This window comes from Aptenodytes forsteri, unplaced genomic scaffold, assembly GCF_000699145.1.
Source record: "Aptenodytes forsteri isolate BGI_AS27 unplaced genomic scaffold, ASM69914v1 Scaffold55, whole genome shotgun sequence".
In the NCBI taxonomy this organism is placed as follows: domain Eukaryota; kingdom Metazoa; phylum Chordata; class Aves; order Sphenisciformes; family Spheniscidae; genus Aptenodytes; species Aptenodytes forsteri.
This window is the reverse complement of record NW_008796063.1, coordinates 7,984,880-8,002,784: the sequence shown is the minus strand read 5'-3', so window position 1 is coordinate 8,002,784 and position 17,905 is coordinate 7,984,880. Positions and strand designations below refer to the sequence as shown.

Sequence of the window (17,905 nt, the reverse complement as noted above, 5' to 3'; positions counted from 1 at the left end):
ATGAAGGAGATCACTAAAGATAGGAGGTCTTGGGATCATATTCAGTCTTACATGTCACAGGTTTCTAGGACTTCAAGATTTCTAATGGCCCTGCCAAAGGTTAGCTTTCTTGTGTTTGGGTTTTTCTGTGGGTTTTTTTTTCTCTTTTTTTAAGTTTCCTGATAAATTCCTTTTCTAAAAGGATTTTTCTGAAACAAGTTGCCCTGCTTATCTGAAAACAGCAAGTGGGAGAAGACACCAGTGCTCTGTATGTATAAACAGCTCTCTCTCCTCCCTTTTTGGAGAGCAGATAGGATAATCTTTGGATGACCCAATGGATTTCTTGAGGGAAGCAATGACAAGGATAATAAATGTATCCGCATGTCAAGACAGGCTTGGATATTTATTCTAAACAATTGCTACAGCAGCTTCTGGCAGAGACCTGGGTTTAAGCAGGAAAAATGAGATCTTGGCCCATCTGCAGAGCGTCATTGGCTTTAACACTCAAAATGAAGAGGCAAAAAAATAATCCTTTTGGGTAATGGATTAGTTTCTTTTTCTGTATGGTTTTTTTCTTCTTTCCAGTAATGCCAACTGCTTCCAAAAGTGGGATCGCTGGCCGCAGTGTGATTCCTTTAGTAAAAGCTGATGAAATCCTTTGCTCTCCGTGCTCTCGCTTCTCCCTGCCCTCCCCACGAAGGGGTTTCACACGGGTGACTCCCACGGTGGGGAAAAAGACTGTCACTGATGAAAGTAAAACAGTGCCCTCTCCTGTCCCTTCTCACTGCTGCTGTCGCACCCGAGCAGCACCGGTCGTGCACCAGCATCGGAGCATTAAAAGATGGGAATGGAAAATACTCCACCCAAGGGTGTGGGCAATGGTGGGGGACAAACCAGGTGTGATACAGACGTTTGAGGGGTAAAATGCTCCACTTAGAGTGGGCTGGAACAGTACAGCTCCTTCACTCACGTGCACTTTTGCATGTGATTTATGATAGGGACAACCTGAAGTTCGGTGCTGTTGGGAGAGCCGGGAGCATTGCTGATGGTGGTGGCTGGTGTCATCTCAGCCCTGGGAGGGGCGTGAAGACTTGGGCACTTTTTTCCTGCAGGAAATTGGATATTTCCATGGCTATTGCATGAAAAATGAGCTCCTATTAAACTGTTCCCTGAAATGTCTCCCTTGGTCATTTCATGAAGCTGTTTTTATTTTTTAGTAACAGCCACCAAGAGACCTGAGAAACATGGGAAAGTAAATAAATAAATACAAATATAATAGCCTAAGAAGTCATTTTAAATATAAGCCTTCATTTTTCAAGACTGTTCTAAAGAAGATAGAAACAGAAGTGGATTTGATGGGTGAAGTTATTGTAACACGACAACTACTGTTTAAAAGTTGTATTTCAAAGCTGTGATTCCCAAAGATTACAGCTATGAAAGAGAACTTTCTTGCTAACTGATGGAGTGTTTCCTTCCAGATAGAACAATTTACCTGATACCTGAGGTAAATAAAACCTACCCATTAATCATATTTTACAAGTACAGTGTGCTAACAAGAAGGCACAGGCATCATGCATGTGGCTATGCAGGATCCTGGGCAGCAGAACACACATCCTACGCTCATCTTCAGGGTGAGCAGGGCAGTGCACTTCCACGCTCTGCAATTGCCTAAGTAAAATAAACCCACATGTAAGAAAAGCCAACTCCTAAACAAAACAAAACCGGGAGTGACAGTAGTGTCGACTGGAATGGAACAGAAATACCTTTGTTTGGATCAACAGGTCCTAAAGGAATCACACCTCACCTGTCATTTCGGCAGCAGTCGGAAGAAAAGGGCCATACAGCCAACTCAGCAGGCCCTCAGCAAGCTCAGGCTTTTTAGTTGCAGATGGCTCTGAGAAAAAGGGAATAGCCTCTTCTCCTTGCTTTGTATAGATCGTGCTGCTCCCCATGTTGTCCTTCAGTGGAGCAGTGGCCACAGAGCCCATTTCCTTTATTCCCCATGGTTTCCTTGCTTTTTTGCTCAATGTGGTTATCAGATCAGGCCCAGGGAGTAACTGCACCTTACACCAGTTCAGATCTGGCAATATTCAGGAGATACAGAGCTAGTCGCACTACGCTTTCCTTTGGAGCCAGCTCTTCGGTGTTTGATCTACTTTCTACTAATCTACATCCCTAAGTCTTTAGTGGTCCTTGAAAGGCTCCTGCTGTAGCGCTACCTCTCATACCTGTTGGATAAGCGCCGTTAAAATTCCAACAGCAATTGCACTGCTATGTCACATGCATATAAAACGTGTTTAAAATATGTAATCTGATGCAAGAAATAACAAAGGAGAAAGAAAACAAATCAGAACGTCACGTAGAAAATTTTGTCTCAGAAACAAAAAACAGACTGCAAACAAAGTCTTGTCAGTTCAGTAATTAAAGCGAAGTTCATATGGCTTAAGAGAACAGTCAAAGTGCACAGAAGGCAGTGGGGTTTTTGTTTGCTTTGCATTCCTCTTCTCATTCAGTAAGCTCCACGTCATCCTCTTTGGAGCCCCTTCTCCATCCCACACACATCCTACCCAGGTGCAGAGAGGGGGATGGCTCACAGGGTTCTGGCTCGTGTCTTTGCACATCTCTTGCCATCTAATGAGCTGTGGATCATTATCCCAAACTCAAAAGCCCTTAAACACACCCACTGGAGTTTTTGGTTTGGAATTTTTTCTTTCTGGAGCCTTTGGAGAGGAACAGCAATCCAGTGCCAAAGCCATCCAGAATCTGTATGCACCAAGAGCAGCAGTTCTCAGAGGCAGTGCCAAAGAGTAAAAGCAGTTCTGAGATTGTTTGCCCTGTCCGAGAAGAAAGGTGACAGCAGGGCTGAGCTTGCCCTTGGACCTCACCTCTTCAGGTGAGGTGCCACCAGCCTACTTCTAACCAGCCCCCACGGGCAGGAACAGGCAGCCACCGTAATCAACGCCAGGCTGGTTTCAACAACCTGCCTTGAAGACACCACCACCCAGTGCCACAGCTGTCCCGCATCCCTCCAGAGAGGACAGGGAGAATTTGAAATAACAACGGTGCCCACACATGCCCTGATGGGACGCTAGCAAGCAGCAGGATACCAATTTTCCTGGCTGACCTACATCCACCTGGGAGGAAATGCCAGACACTGGAGTGGCAAGGACCTGCCTACTTCCAAGTTCACCTTTCAAAGTCTTGCGGTAAAAAGTCTGGTGATCCAGGACTGTTGCTAGGTCTAAGGGCTGGACTTGGATTCTTTAAACCCCTGACAACTTCCTTGTGAGCAAACAACTTGCTGCTAAACATGACAGACTCAGGAAAAGGATAGAAGAAAACAAAAAGGGAGCTATACAAAAGGATGGAAAATAAACTAAAAAACCCCTCTCTTCTTTCCAAAGGCTGTAGCTTCAAGTGCACAAAGCAGCCTGTAAACGTGCACAAGGTAATTCATGACCTTAATGCTTGAAAAACCTGGTTCGTTTTATTTGGAGACACTTTGTTGCTTCTCCCAGATACGAAGCTGAAGAATCAGTAAAAGGCACCTGCGGACACCAAAACTCACCCAGTCTGTGTGACATGTCTTTGTCCTAAAAAAATAAAATAAAACAAACCCAGCTACCGTGTACTTTTTTACAGACCAGTAAGCAGCACTGCGGAGTCTGGGTGAGAAAGGATGCTCGACTTCTACTGACAGGGCAGGATAACTTTGATGATCAAAAACCTCATCAATTAGTAGAGACTCTAGCTTGTCACTGCAGTCTCAATTGAAAGATTCCTCTGGCTTGCTGGGTTGTGTCCTTTGACTTTTAAAAAATGACTGATTCAAATGGCACATGCAGTCCAGGAGGGAGGATTAGAGCCACACCAAAAATAAACTGACCTTGCATCTGAATTCTTCCCACTTGCTTCACCCACCGCTGCCTACAGTGCTCTTTTGAGCCATCTCCTCTTCTAAAGGCCCTGGAGTTGGAATATTTAAAGAATGCAGCAGGTCCCATTTGAACAAGAAAGAAAAGCAGGTCAGTAATTCAGTATAAATACACCAGTACTGAGCCTAGAGCAGAGTGACACATCTGAGCCTAAGTTGATCAGCCAGGGCTCCTAATGTGGGGAGCAGCAATGAGGAGAGAGGAGGCGTCTGCTTTTCACATAAAAATTTGTCCCTCTTCTATATTTTCCTACTTGACATTGGTGACAGGGAAAAATTAAAAAAAAAAAAAAAGAAAAAGAGTAGAGAAAAGGAAGAAAGAAGAGCCTGGGAGGTTTTATGTTTCTCTTCAAATCACATCACAAAGTCACTCATTGCATCTAGGGAATTCACCTCCTTGTTTGGGAAGGGGGGGACAGGAGGAGGGGAGAGAAAGAAAGAGGGAAGAGAAGGGCATGGGAGCTGCTTCCTGAAGCAGTGTTACAAAAAGCGGTTAAAAAACCCCTACTATTCACAAGTGGTTAAAATCATCACTTTTCAGAATTCCTTTTTTTTTTTTTTTTTAACAAAGGTTCAGCTAGTTCAGCTCCATATTTTCAGTTGATTGTCTTCAGAAAAAAAACCCCCAGCCTCGTTCGTGTTCCCATCCATTTCTACCCTGATAGAGAAGTTACCCACAGTTCACCGCATCGGTCACGCACACACACAGTCACTGCGACGGGTCCCTCCGAGTGCTGCCGGCGGTTCGGCTCTATCCTCCAGCCCCGTCTCAGACGAAGGAGGAGAACCCTGTCACTGGAGTCCGGGAGCCGGGCGCGGGCTGTCCCGTTGGGGTGTACACCCCTCCTGAGCTCTGTGTCGTGATGACAGTCTGGAAATAGGGGTCTGTCTCGCTGGCGGCGCACTCCTCGTATCTATAGGATGCCGGGTGCTTCACCCCTTTCTGCTGCCGCTTCCATGAGTTGTAGTACGTGGGATCGCTCATGTAATGGTTCACAAAGGAGTGTTTTGGCAACTCATCTTCATAATCTGAGTCAGTGGCCTGGAGCATCAGGAAAAAAAAATAAAAAAAATTCAGCCATTAGCATCTATGATTTAGCCTGTTCCACTCTAAAAGAAATTAGAGAAAAGTTTAATATCACCAGCTGACAAAAGCTGTAATTTTAGGGTAGGATGGTTTGTAGTCCAAGTGTAATACATGCTGGACTGTAGAAAAGCACTGTGCTCTGGTTTAGCCAGGCTTTGCTGCTAGAGGGAGAGTCCCCCAACGAACGCTGGCGATAACAGATGCAGAGAAATCCCTTCTAATTCACTGCAGAATGCTGCGGCGGGAGCTAGGAGTTCCTATTTTGACACAAGATGCAGGGAAGTGTAGAGACGTCACAGGGAAACCAACAGCTTTCAGTCACGTAATCAGAAAGATTGCAATTACAACTGAGATTCTCCCTTCTGATGCAAGGACAGAAAGAATGTCTTGCACGAAAACGCACTGAAGTTAGCCAGATGTGCTGGTGTTTGTGGTGGTCAGACCAGGCCACCTGCGTAGTTCTCTGGATTTGGCTTGCAAGCCCCGTTAAGTATTGAAAATTAGTTATATCACTGAAAGGAAATTAAGCAAAATCACATATTTTTTTCCCCAGGCAAACAACTCTACCTGTATGTTCCAGCTGATTATTGGTGGTACAACAAGGCACACAACCAGCGGCGACAGAAGAAAGAGAATGCAAAATCTGGACAAGAAGAACTGCCAGGCAGGAGGGATTGCTTTCCTGGGATGGCTCAGGCACAGCCCTGTGTTCAGAGCGGATCTTACCCCTTGAAACATTTATGCACGGTGGCTGAAGAGCTTCAAAGCTCCTATCAATATCGAGCAGGAGCTCTATTGAGATGTAGCCAGATAAGCTTTTTGCATCTGCCCCTCCTCTGAAGTACCGCTGCTGTGATACAGCTGGAGGAATCACAGAGGGCTCGTACATCTCCTCCGAGTACAGAGACCACGACAAAGCCTTGGCCATGGTATCCAGGCGCACATTTTCCTTCTGTTCCCACTAATGTTCCCACCAATAACAACCACATCCCGTACAGCACACAAACATTTACCCAGTCATTTCCATATCTCATGCCTCCTCTCGAAATCTCTGGTTCGAACATGCAAAAGCTTTTATTCCTCCCCACCCCCCCGATAATCTGCATAACCGATTCTAAAGGCAATTAAATATCAAAGTAGTAGCTGCCTAAGATATACAAGAGAGAGACGGGTAAGTGCAGCTTGTAACTGTTAGTTGCTGCAATTAGTTTCAAAAGGTTGGTATCGTTCTGATCTATGACACCACACCGCAAACACACATCCTTCTTGATCCTGTCTGCCACACAACTCGTCTCTCCTCCTCTAAAGCTCCTTCTTAATGGTCTCTGAAGAACAATCCTCAAATGCCTTGCGAACCATCATTTGAAAAGGGCACCGCATCCATCATCCCACTTCTTTGCTTAGATAGCTGCTTCGGTACTATTTTGTGCCCATTTTCCAGCACAGAGGGTGATGGACAGGGCTGAGAATTTTTTCCCAGAGTTTTCCAAAAGCCTGAGCAAAGCAGCTCTTTACAGCTTTGCAAAATTTCCCTTCCACTGTTAACCATGCTTTGGCTCTTTCAGAATTATGTACTGTTTGATTATTTTAAGAATGCAGAGCTTCAGGTGCCTTGACACGTAATTAGTATCACAACAAAACCCTACCAGCATTCAATAATTGTTCCAGAAGGAACTCAGCAAGTCTATCTCCTAGAAGAACGCTCCTTTGCACCAGCTGCCAGCCTCGGGAAGCAAACACCCGACTCCCTCCAAAGACCTTCCTGAACAGGTGGGTTTTGTGGCAGGCCTGGAATATCCCCAGATTTGGACCACTTCACAGCCAGTGGGTGCTGAGAGCAGCTCCAGAGTCTTGGCACTGCCGCAGGGAACATCCTGCCAGCACTGCCCTGTCTATTTTTGTAAGGGGCTCCAACAAGAGTGCCTCTGATGACTGCAGATGGCAGGGCATGGCAGCAGGCAGCAATAGCTCAGGCAGGCTGGTCCTCAGCTGCAGAAGCAACCAACTTTACTTGCAGACCAAAAGATCCCCAAACCCAGGTTTCCTCTGCTCTTACCAAGAATTAAGGTGTTGCACTTTGCACCAGCCTACGTCTCCAAACATTCTGCTGCAGCTCCATCATCTAATGTTAAGGTAAAAAGTGCCTGGGAAGCTGGGGGATGATGTGGGCATCCAGAAGAAAAGTGTCTAGATCCTAAGCAGAGGCAGGTGGTTGTGGATCACTCACCAGAAGTAGTACCTGAAGGTATGAACTCCTCTAGCTATCATGGATGTGCTCCCTCCATCAAAGGCACAACACTACCACTGCCCTTGCCATGTCTTCTGACTCCTTCCCCAATCAGCTCTTACTGACTCAGACATGCTCAGCCACCCACCAAAGAAACAAGCCCCTGCTGAAAAGGTGGATCACAGCTGAGTTGAGGCGTCATAAGCATAAGGAGAAAAAAATCCACAAACTTCTATTGGCTCCTTACTGGTCTTCCTGATGTCTCCACAGACATACAGAAACATAAAGACAACTAAAAGGCTGGAAGCTCGAAGAAGAAATGCTGAGAAGAAGCTGTATCCAGAAGACTGACGCATGACTTGATAGGTATAATAATACGGATGCAGCAACTTGATTTCTGTCCAACCCTAGCAGAGAGATACTCACCCACAAAACTAATATAACTTCTGTACCTAAGCCAAGTTCTTTCTAGATTGCCAGAAGTCAACATAATAAAGAGGAGAAATACTGGGAACACTTTTAGATGGGCTGCTGCCACTTGAAATACAGCGTCACTTGGACTTGCCATGAACAGAAAGAGGGAATTTAAAACAATACCACCTGCTGATAATCTGTCCACTAGTTAGTCCATTATACCAACTGAAAGAGAACACTAGTCTGGTGTAAATAAAGCCAGTGCCTTTCAGAAGCGACTTTCATGAAACATACATTGCTGCACTAACTTCAGCCTTTCACCATCATTAGCACTGGTGCTGGAAAGGATAACCGACTTGTTAGTGTCGATACACGTGTTTTCTTTGTGTTTCCTTCAGAACAGGCAGGAACCGACTATTCCGTCCATGTTTCTAAAGTATCTTCTAAGGTCTGCTCTGAACAAAGTACTAATAACCACCCTTACCAGCAAGGAATTCTCTAAATTGCTGTCCCACATCCCTCTCTGCCCTGATGAAAATCAAGGAGTAGCAAGATAAACCTGTTTTGCGTGACAATACAGACAGCTTATACCAGAGGATTACTTTTTAGTGGTTTTTAAACTATTGAGTAAATGGAAACGCTGCCGGGCTTTTTACTTTGTTTTCAGTTTTCTCCCTTCTGTGCGACTGTGGCTTTGTTACCTTGGAAACCTCCATAGGCTGGGGCATGGCTGGGTGTGTGGTGACATTACAGACTGTCAACCAAAGGTGCATGGATGCCTGTGAAACAACAAATACAGAAAATGAGAGGCTATTTAAGTATTTTATTGATAGCACGAAATGCACAAGTGCTGTTCAGAGGCAAGCCAGCGAGCAGAGTTGGCTAGCTTAGTCATTGGGAAATTTGAAAATAGTTCCAATTAAATTTGAAATTTGAAAATAGTTCCAATTATCTTTTTTTTTTTTTTAAAAGTGACTGCATAAGAAACAATGTTATGAGATTACTTCTAAAAATGTAGGTGGCAGCAGTTTCTTTTGCTTGACATGAAATGAATATGCTGTAAATGTAACCTAGTATGCAAAAAGATTTCTCTGGACACAGGAACCCTTGCTTATTTAATGCGTCACCTGCAGCTGGTTTCCACATGGTGCCCAACTTGTCAAAATCATTGGAGAACTTAATTGGAAACAAGTTAAACCATATTCCCTATTAAGTGTTAAGTGGAAATTTATAATATCTTCCTACAGAGCTGAGAAAGCAGAAGTCAGTTAGACCGCAGGGAGCAGCTGGGAAGACCAGAGCATCGCCAGCATTCAGCACTGACTGATAACGTGTGCAATCTGTGAGAACGTTGTCTCCTGAAAACAGTTTTTGGGTGACCACAAGGACATGTGAGAACAAACAAACACACACCACGCTCCGCTCCTGTAAAACTGCTCTTCCATGGCTGGATGACATCGCAGGTACATCATCAAATTTCTGTACGTGGCGAACACCAAATTTCTTCAGATTAGCTGTCCAGAGCCTCGTCCACTTGACTCATTATCTAAAAGCCTATTATCATTAATAATTTAGAAATTACACTCTTAGCACTCTCTTGCTCCATACCTGCCAATTAAACTACTTTAAACTCATTAACAGTACTGGTGCTTGCCTTTCATGACATGGAGTAAGTTAACCACTTGATTTATGAATATTAAGAGTTTCCCCTTCATATTTCCTCATTCATATATTACTGCTTGGCCTGCTTGATTTTCTTTATTTCTCTCTTGCTCTCCTCATCAGGTGGGAGCTCGGAGGAAGGCTCCCAGGCAGCTGTGTTGTAAGTGCAGTCAAGTCAGCCCAAGTTTCTCGCAGACTTCTTCATGTTCAGTAAACCCCATGAGACTTGAAGCCAGTGAGCTTCCTCCTTTTCCATCTAAAATCTTGACACCTCAGGCAACAGGGGTAAGACTAAGCAGCAACAAGATGACATGTGGGTTGAAAGCAAAAGCACAGTTTTTGGCCCTGCCTGCCCTTACGTGCACCGTATTAAGGGGAATTTGAGATCCACGCAAAGATGTTTTAGAGGAAAACAACATCAGGATCCCCTTTGCTGCAGAGGACCAAACCTGTGTAGAGCTGTTATATAAAAAGATATCTTTAACTCTTCATATAATGGGAAACATTTCCGCCTGCTAAGAGAGATGGAAATTCTGAAATTCTTGGAAAACAGAGCTTGTCTGTTAAGATCTCCTTTGAGAATAGAAACAAAAAGAACAGAAAAGACAAACAGGAAGAGCTAATAGATACAGGAATACTTGAAAAGAGAGTGGCCAAACATCTATACCCACCTCTGCCCCAGCCCACCCTCACCTCCTGTCTGTACCAGCCAATGTAACAGCATTTTAGGAATACTTGAAAAGAGAGTGGCCAAACATCTATACCCACCTCTGCCCCAGCCCACCCTCACCTCCTGTCTGTACCAGCCAATGTAAACAGCATTTTCAGGCTGATCAAAAGGCAGCATCTCCTATTGCTACCTCTGCTGGGAGCATATTAACATTTCATGCCTAAAAGCACTCCCCACCACAAAAAAAAAAAACAAGCATCAAAGACATTATACAGAAGGGCTGCATATCTAAGCCCCAAGGAAAAACAGGAGGCATATTTTGTTCACATACTCACATGCACACACAGATTCACAAAAAGACTAGAATCTCAATTGAGACCTTCAGGCTCAACTGCAATACACAGTAAATAAATAATATTAATAATAGCCTGAGAAAAAAAACAAAAATCACTTTCTTCTATATTGTACAAACAGTACATACAGAAGGCAGTAATGACACCCTGCAAGTAGACTTTTGCGCATTACCAGGAAATACCACATGGGGCATTGAAATTAATGTCAAAAGGTGCCAGTGCTAAATTCATGATCATGCTCAGCAAACTGTTTTAATGACAGGTTTAATGCTGGGTTGTTACAGTGACATGACCAAAGCACTATGGGTTTAATCTGGAGGGTAACGCTTGTGCATTGCATAGACAGCAGCTTGAGCTACACCAAGGAAAGCTGCCTGCACGACGGGTCGGCCACAGGGCAGCACAAAGCAGCAGGCTGTCCGTGGTAATTAACAGGAGGTGAGAGCTAGGTAGCCAGGAAAAGCAGCTGTAGCTGCAGGTGCAGAAAAGCTACAGATGAAAACTGTCATCTTCTTTCACTACTTGCTGCTCTTGATTTATTCTTGCTTGAAGGGTCAGGTTTGGAGTGGTTTGGCCCACTGCTCGCTTCTTGCGCTGTCAGTTCAGATTCATCAGGATCTCAGCTGACAACACACAATTTTAGAGACAGATTTACCTTTCTGGATATCCCTTGAAGTCTGTCTATTCACCCCTCGCCACTGCTGGATTTTTACAGACCACAAGCACTTTCTTTCTTCTTAAAGGGGATGTAAGACACAAGATGGAGCACTGCCAGATGGATAATGCCGGCATACACCCACCTTCCTTGGGGAACAGACTCTAAAGGCAACCAGAGCAGAAGGCTTCTCTTGAGTTAGACTAAGGCTGCAGCCTGGGGTGTTCAGAAACCTGAATGTTGGGGTCTCACAGCCATGGCCATGCGCTCCCTGGCAGGTTACTCATTCCCCACTTACTCCCTCTGTAACAGAGGCAACAGTTGTCACCACTCAAGACCACTCTTCCAAATCGTTGTGGTGTTCGCTGTAGCTATCTAAAAAAGGCACTGTGAAAACTTCAAACCATATCCCATACTTCAGTCAGTGCAACAATCCAAAGTGTGTCCGTCCCACCTTCAACCTCATCCAGATGGTAGCTGCAGCCAGCTGGTTATTTTGCAGCATATATACATTTTCCCAAAAGTGCTCCAAGTTTGCAGCCCACAGGCAGAAGGGGATGTGCAGCCCCTTCCAGAGAGGTCAGCACACACTGGCTGACGGATTGCACTTGTCTTTCTACATAACACTGGAAAACTGTGAATATCTGCCAAGGCCAGGTCTGGAATCTGCCCTGGCTGGGTCCTGCTTGTCATTCTTTCCTTTGACATTTTAATTTTAAGATAAGATGTGAACAACCTGGTGAATTGGACGTTTTAAAGTCCCCAAGACAGCCAAACAGTGACAACACAATATAATGCAGGTATGGGATTGGGACTTCAGAGACTTGCCAAGATTCAGCGGGGAAATGAATATCCGCAGTGACTGGTCAACATTTGGCAAGGCAAAGGGAAACCCTTACCTCCGACTCCGACACTTCTAAGGGCTTCTCGTTCAGGCCCAAGCCCTCGGACAGCACAGCTCCGTTGTACTTGTTGCAGATATCCTCATCAGAGTAGTGCAGCCCCCCTGGGCTTGGGCGAGGAGGAGACCTAGGAAACGTAAAGGGTGAGTGTATGGGATGCTGTCATTTCTCTGAAATGACACAATTAAATCATGTTTAGAAGCCAGAATCACAGCCTGGGGCAGTGACTTGGGCATTAAAGCCCTCCCTAGATCCTCTCTCCCCTTTGCCTATTTAACAGTTGCTTGAAGCGAGATAAAAAGCCATTTCCAAGAGCGTGGTGTTCCCAGCTTCTTACCTGGTTCCATTCTTCTTTGAGAAGGTGCTCTTGATGTTCAGGTGTCTGCTGTTGAGCTCCAGAGCAGTGAAGCCTCCGTTATCCAGGGTGACCGACTCTTCCATATTGGAGATGGTTTTACCTGGAGCCAGGCAATGAAAGATTCAGCTGAAACAAAGGCACTTTTCCCCCAAATACAACTGTAAGAGCTAACTTTTCCTTCTTTGTGATTTATGACATCATTAATTATTTGAAAATCTCTTTACCTTTCCTATTGGCAAATGAGAGCAATCAGAGTGAAGGAGAGAGGCTTATCAGGAATGTGAACAGGCAGAAGGAGCCAAAAGAGGGGAAAGAAGGAGTCATGGATGGATGCATTTCATCTGGAGGTAAGTATCTAAAATAGCACGGATGAACTGTGCTCCAAAAGTGCTTATTCTTGTCTTTTGACTATAAATATGAACCAGGTGACTAATTCAGATGGCCACTGAAGATGTCCTAAATCAGGTGCTGTGAATCCCATTCATGCTGACTGAAGCAAAGCAAGAGAAAGTAAAACTAGGAAAGGCAGAAAAAGAAGAAAAGGAGGAAAAAAAAAAAAAGGGCAGGAAAGAAAGCAAGAGAAAGGGTAAGTGGGTAGCAAATGGGAAAAAGATGTCAGAGCTGTAATGAGGATAAGATACAGATGTGAGAAATCACTGGACAATGTAAGGCAGGGAAAAGGACAGGGGACTGGAAGAAGAGGGAAAATACAGCAAAGTATATTATTTCTTGCGATCGAATATAGCAAGAGCCTATTCTCTCCCATGCTCATTCTTTGTAATCCCAAAGGTGTGAGCTCAGCTCGTGTCCTGGGGAGAAGGACCGGTTGTATATTGCCACTTTGCAGCAGACAGGTACTTTATCCTCGGCTTCAATTTCAGCGCTACATTAAGACTCAGTGTGAACGCTGATATCTGACAGCACAGGTCAGACCTGTCTTTTCATGTCTGTCCCCCAAACACAGAGCAAAACTAAGAAGATGAGAGATTTCCTATGAGCTATACATACAAATATGTAATAGTATTAACTTGGTAAAACGCCACGGTATTCATACATCTTATATCTCATGAGACTGAAATCTGACTTTCTAACACTTGTTAGAAGTGAATTATAAAGAAAGAAAAGATCTTCACTTTGGGACTGAATTACTAAATACTGCCTGGAAGACTCCTTCATTACATTAATGCCCAAGAACAGGTAGCGCAAAGACCCATCCACCTGATCTTACCAATTAATGTGCCTTTTTTGGCACCTCCTGGCATCAGAGCAATTTCTTGCTGGAGGTGGAGGAGGCTGTGAGAGAAATATACATGTGAACAGCCCTTCCAGGACTTTATCGTGTAAGGAGAAGAAAAGGTAAGAACAATATTCAGAGCTCAAGAAGTAGGCATTTTGAAAGGAGACTCTTTCAACATTCCTAGTTATAGAGCAGGTAGCTCCTGTTTCGTTTCAGAAAGGAGACTGGTAAAAATTGTAACTAAAGGAAAATTCAAAGCTTGATGCTTATTATGCATTAAAGTCTAACAGGTCCAGATAACCAAGACACCTCCGAGCTGCTTGGCCCCCAGCCCAGCAACTGCAGCTTGGCTTAGGGAATGAATGTGAGATGCAGGGCACTCTATTTAATATAAAGGAGTTATGATATAGTCCTCAAACATACAGACCCAGAATATTTGCATTGGGTACAGCCATGGAAAAGCAGAATCTTTCTCCTTCTCGCTATCTATCAGGGAATGATGACAAAGCTAAATGAAGTCTCAGCTCATTCCTTTTTTGTGGTCTTCTGCCAAGCATTTGACCCAGACTCCCTGGCTTTTGCTACAGTCCCTGAGACTTCCAGATGCTGTCCTGCCCAAGCCCATGGCTGGTTAGCATTCGAAACCTGATAAGATCAGGCACTCTTTGCCCAGTATGGCTATGGGCAAAAGCCGTTTCTACTAAACGGGACAGTAAAATGATCCGAGTCTTCTACCAAATACAATACCTATGAAGAGAGTCCACGCTGATTAAATCAGGGGTTCAAAGGGAAGACATTTCTAATTCCCACAACTCTTGAGAGTGTGTGCACAGCATGGAGCCGATGTCTTACCTGTGCTGCAGTTCTTGTACTTCTTGCTCTGGCCATGCAGGATCAACGCAAACACCACCAGGAGGATGAGGATCAGACTTGAGAGTGCCATCACCAGCAGAAACCACCACTCCTCGTAGAAAGGGGCTTCTGTTTGTGCTGAAAGAGCAAACACCAAATAACAATTCCTCTTTATACTCCTTCCAAATTTTCTCTTCTTCCCCACAGTGAATGATGCGTCTATAAGTGTTCAGGAGAGAGAGGTGTTCAAAGGAGGTAACACAGTCTACTCTGCAGTCAGACTTTCAAGGGGCTTGCTGACACTTCCAGGACGGCAAACAGAACAGGAGCATATCATGGCTCCAACATCTCCGCAAGCATCTTTCACACACCCAGAGCAGCACTCCAGGATCCCTTAGCTAAGAAGTAGTTATCACCAAGTGAAGAGAGAGAGGTTTCTTCCTGCAGCTCCGCACACATTTCTTGACTACTGCGATAGACTTAATACTGCCTGGGCCAAAGGAACCACTAATATATCTGTCATGACCCACGATTATTCCACTTTTTAAGAGGCTTGCCCCGCCAAATGCTGCTCAGTGGCTCTTTGAAAAATACAGCTAGTGCCAGGGAACAAAGTACACTTGGCCAATATCTTTCAGTACCTCCATTAACTCTAACTTCCAACATTCACTGCTATGCTATACCATTTCCCATCAGCTTAGCCAAGCCTGATGTGCAGCACGTGGGTATCAATTCAGTTGCCTGGATTTTGCGTGATCTCAAGTAATTTCACCCCATTTGACCTCAATTGGAGACGCAAAACGATACTAACTTCCCCTTGCTAGAGTTATCTTGCCAGTTTTGGTTTAAAGTAACAAATATTGTTATTTTCTTGCAGTGATATTCTCTTTGTCAGCATCCCTCAGCTTTGTGAAAAAAATGCTACTGCTGGAGCACAAGCCAGCAGTTGTATATAATTTCCCTGTAGTCCATAAGGTAGAAGAACACCTGGTAGGAACGGGCGATACCAGGAGACCGACTTCAACCCCTCACAGCCACTGAACAGCCACTCTCTCTTTCCCCAGCTGTCCCGGGCGATGCCAGGAGACCGACTTCAACCCCTCACAGCCACTGAACCCAGGCACTCTCTTTCCCCAGCTGTCCGGAGCCCTGGATCTAAACACAAGTCTGTTGTAAGCCTGATGATATGAGCTCAAATTTGTTCCAGATCACTGGGTATTCTGCAGCAGTGAAAAGTAGCCATGATCTTTCTTTGCTAGGAGGCCAGGCCAGGCCAATAAAGTCCTAAGGGCAAACTGCACAAGCCATACTGGGCTGAGCAGATTCAGTGCAATTTATACCTCCCTGTGCTAGCTGAAGTGGCCAGCCTAAAATGCTTTATACTTTTATGACTGTGAATCTCAATGGAAACCTCTTACTTTCATGCAGCAATTTGAGATGAACACTGAAGCATCAAAAGGAGGTGAATTAAATAGTTCTGTTCAAGTGGAGAACTTACAAACAAGTGGTTTGCTTATAAAAAGCATCACAAGGAGCTGCATACCCAGCTTCAGAGGAATAATGTCTTCCAGGAAAGGAAAGACTGACATGATTACTGACCTTTTACATTGTGTTACAGTCTCTGAAACCACAGATAGGAAAAACACTGACTCTTGGTGTTTGAAGTGGGTTGTCTATGCCCTTGTCCTGAAGGAGAAAAGCAAGGGTAGCACTCTCACTGAAATCCATAGACAGCTCTCTCAGGCTAAGTGGTTAATTGTGTAAGGACAAATGCAGCCGTGATAGCGATACTACTCTTGCCTGCTGGGAAACCGTTGAATGGTGTTTATGCTTTTCACTGGAGGAGCGAAGAGATAAAAGCCACTCCAGATACTGGAGCGTTGCCAGATGCTCAGGACTTTCCAGAATTTTGAATCACAAAGCCGCTTTATCAGGTTCTTTTATTCCTCTTGTCTATCTTTGCTGACACAGCAAGGATGAAACTTATTGCTCACAAGCAACCTGGAATACAGCTGTCTCTGCAAGGGTAAGAGGAGACCTGAGCAAAGCTTTCAGCAGGGCAAGCCCTCCCACTTCACAACAGGCCACTGAACTCCAGCTGCCCAGACGTCGCAAGCCGAGTGGAATTCGCTTTTTGAGGTATTGAAGTTCCTTCAGAAAACCAGAGTGTCGGGCTGCTCAAAGGGATTTCGGAAGCATGTTTAGGCCATAGTCGTGTTTACTGGGAATAAGCACGAGAGAGCAGGGAAGGTGGAAAGAGCCCAAGAGCATCACCAACGAGCTGTTCTGATGAAGGGGGACTGGATGCATCACCCACCACCCCCCCCACCACCCCCCCCCCGCCAGCACGGAGGATATCAGGAATAATTTTGTGAAACTACACTTTTATATTTTTGAGAGCTAAATACAAAATAACACAGAAAATATTTATGAGAACCCTGGGAAAAAAAGAAGGAAGCAGAATAAACAAAACAACAGACGAGGAAAGGAGAAAAAGCAAACAAGTTGTAGACTGTGTAAATTAGTCTTAGGGAAAGAGATCTTACATACAAACGCTCTTGAAATTCCTGAGAAGGTTCTTTGTCAAACTTAAAAATGGCACACGCATTTTTCCTCTTGAGAGTAAAGCATACTGTAATAACAAGCCTTGATTCACCACTATATTACTCTGGTTTTATCCTAAAACAAGTGGAAACAATCTGCCCTCGATTATTTGTTGCAACTACAGAATCTGGGTTGTTTTTTTTCCCTCTCCCAGCCCCCAACCCCAAGAAATTCCATTGGAAAATATATTTTAAAAAATCCATGATTACCTGATACTGCCACAGAGGGAACACTTGGTTCTCCATAGCCAAATTCATTGACAGCCACCACCCGAAATTCATAGGTCACACCCTGCTTGAGTTTGTCCAGGCCGACTGTGTAGGAGGTAGCACTGCGAGGGATGTCCTTCACAAACATATCCCACAGCCCTTCATCTAGGAAAGCAGCAAGGAGAGAAATGGCATGAACTGTGCGACCTGGCACTTCCTTCTGCTCATAGAAAAAAATTGTCATTAATTGTGTGTTTCAACCACAGGCAGTGGACATGCTTACCTGAAGGCTGCTCAGTGATACAGACAAATGTCAGAATGCCCTGCAAGACCCCATCTATAAAGGCATTTATTCATGATGGGGTCTTATAACAGCCCAGATGGAAGAGGTCTCCTCTAAAACCTGCAGCAGCACCCACAGTGACCTGAGCTGGCTAGAGCAGCTGCCAGCCATCCGGGTCCCTCCTGATCAGATAAGGTCACTGCATCAGCATGCCTGTTATTTGACAGAGCAAGTAAACCCAAAGCAACCTGCTACATTAATGAGTCCTAATCGCACAGGTTTTGCCTGCTTTTTACATTGCAAAACTGACTTCGCTATTGAAGTGCGTAGGCTTTGCAAACTAATGTAAGATTTGGGTCTTGGTGGGAAGTACTGTGGCCTTGCATGAACTGGTGCCTGGTGGACTGGTGTCACTGGAGTGCTGCTTGCTTCACAATATCAATAGTGATATGTCCTTTGCATGCGCTGGCCCGCAGCGT

At 44.7% G+C, this 17,905-nt stretch overlaps 1 protein-coding gene across 1 annotated transcript in view; it reads right to left on the bottom strand.

Annotated features, from left to right (window-relative positions):
* Positions 1 to 2,424: 2,424 nt before the first annotated feature.
* Positions 2,425 to 17,905, bottom strand: part of SDK1 (sidekick cell adhesion molecule 1) — a 436,461-nt gene continuing 420,980 nt past the window's right edge. Inside the window, exons 41-45 of the mRNA XM_019473996.1 lie at positions 17,144 to 17,308; positions 14,331 to 14,468; positions 12,221 to 12,341; positions 11,881 to 12,010; positions 2,425 to 4,955 (exon numbers count right to left, since the gene is read on the bottom strand). Of these exons, the coding sequence (XP_019329541.1) occupies positions 4,683 to 4,955; positions 11,881 to 12,010; positions 12,221 to 12,341; positions 14,331 to 14,468; positions 17,144 to 17,308 (827 nt within the window). The 3' untranslated portion in view covers positions 2,425 to 4,682. The remainder of the gene's footprint in view (positions 4,956 to 11,880; positions 12,011 to 12,220; positions 12,342 to 14,330; positions 14,469 to 17,143; positions 17,309 to 17,905) is intronic.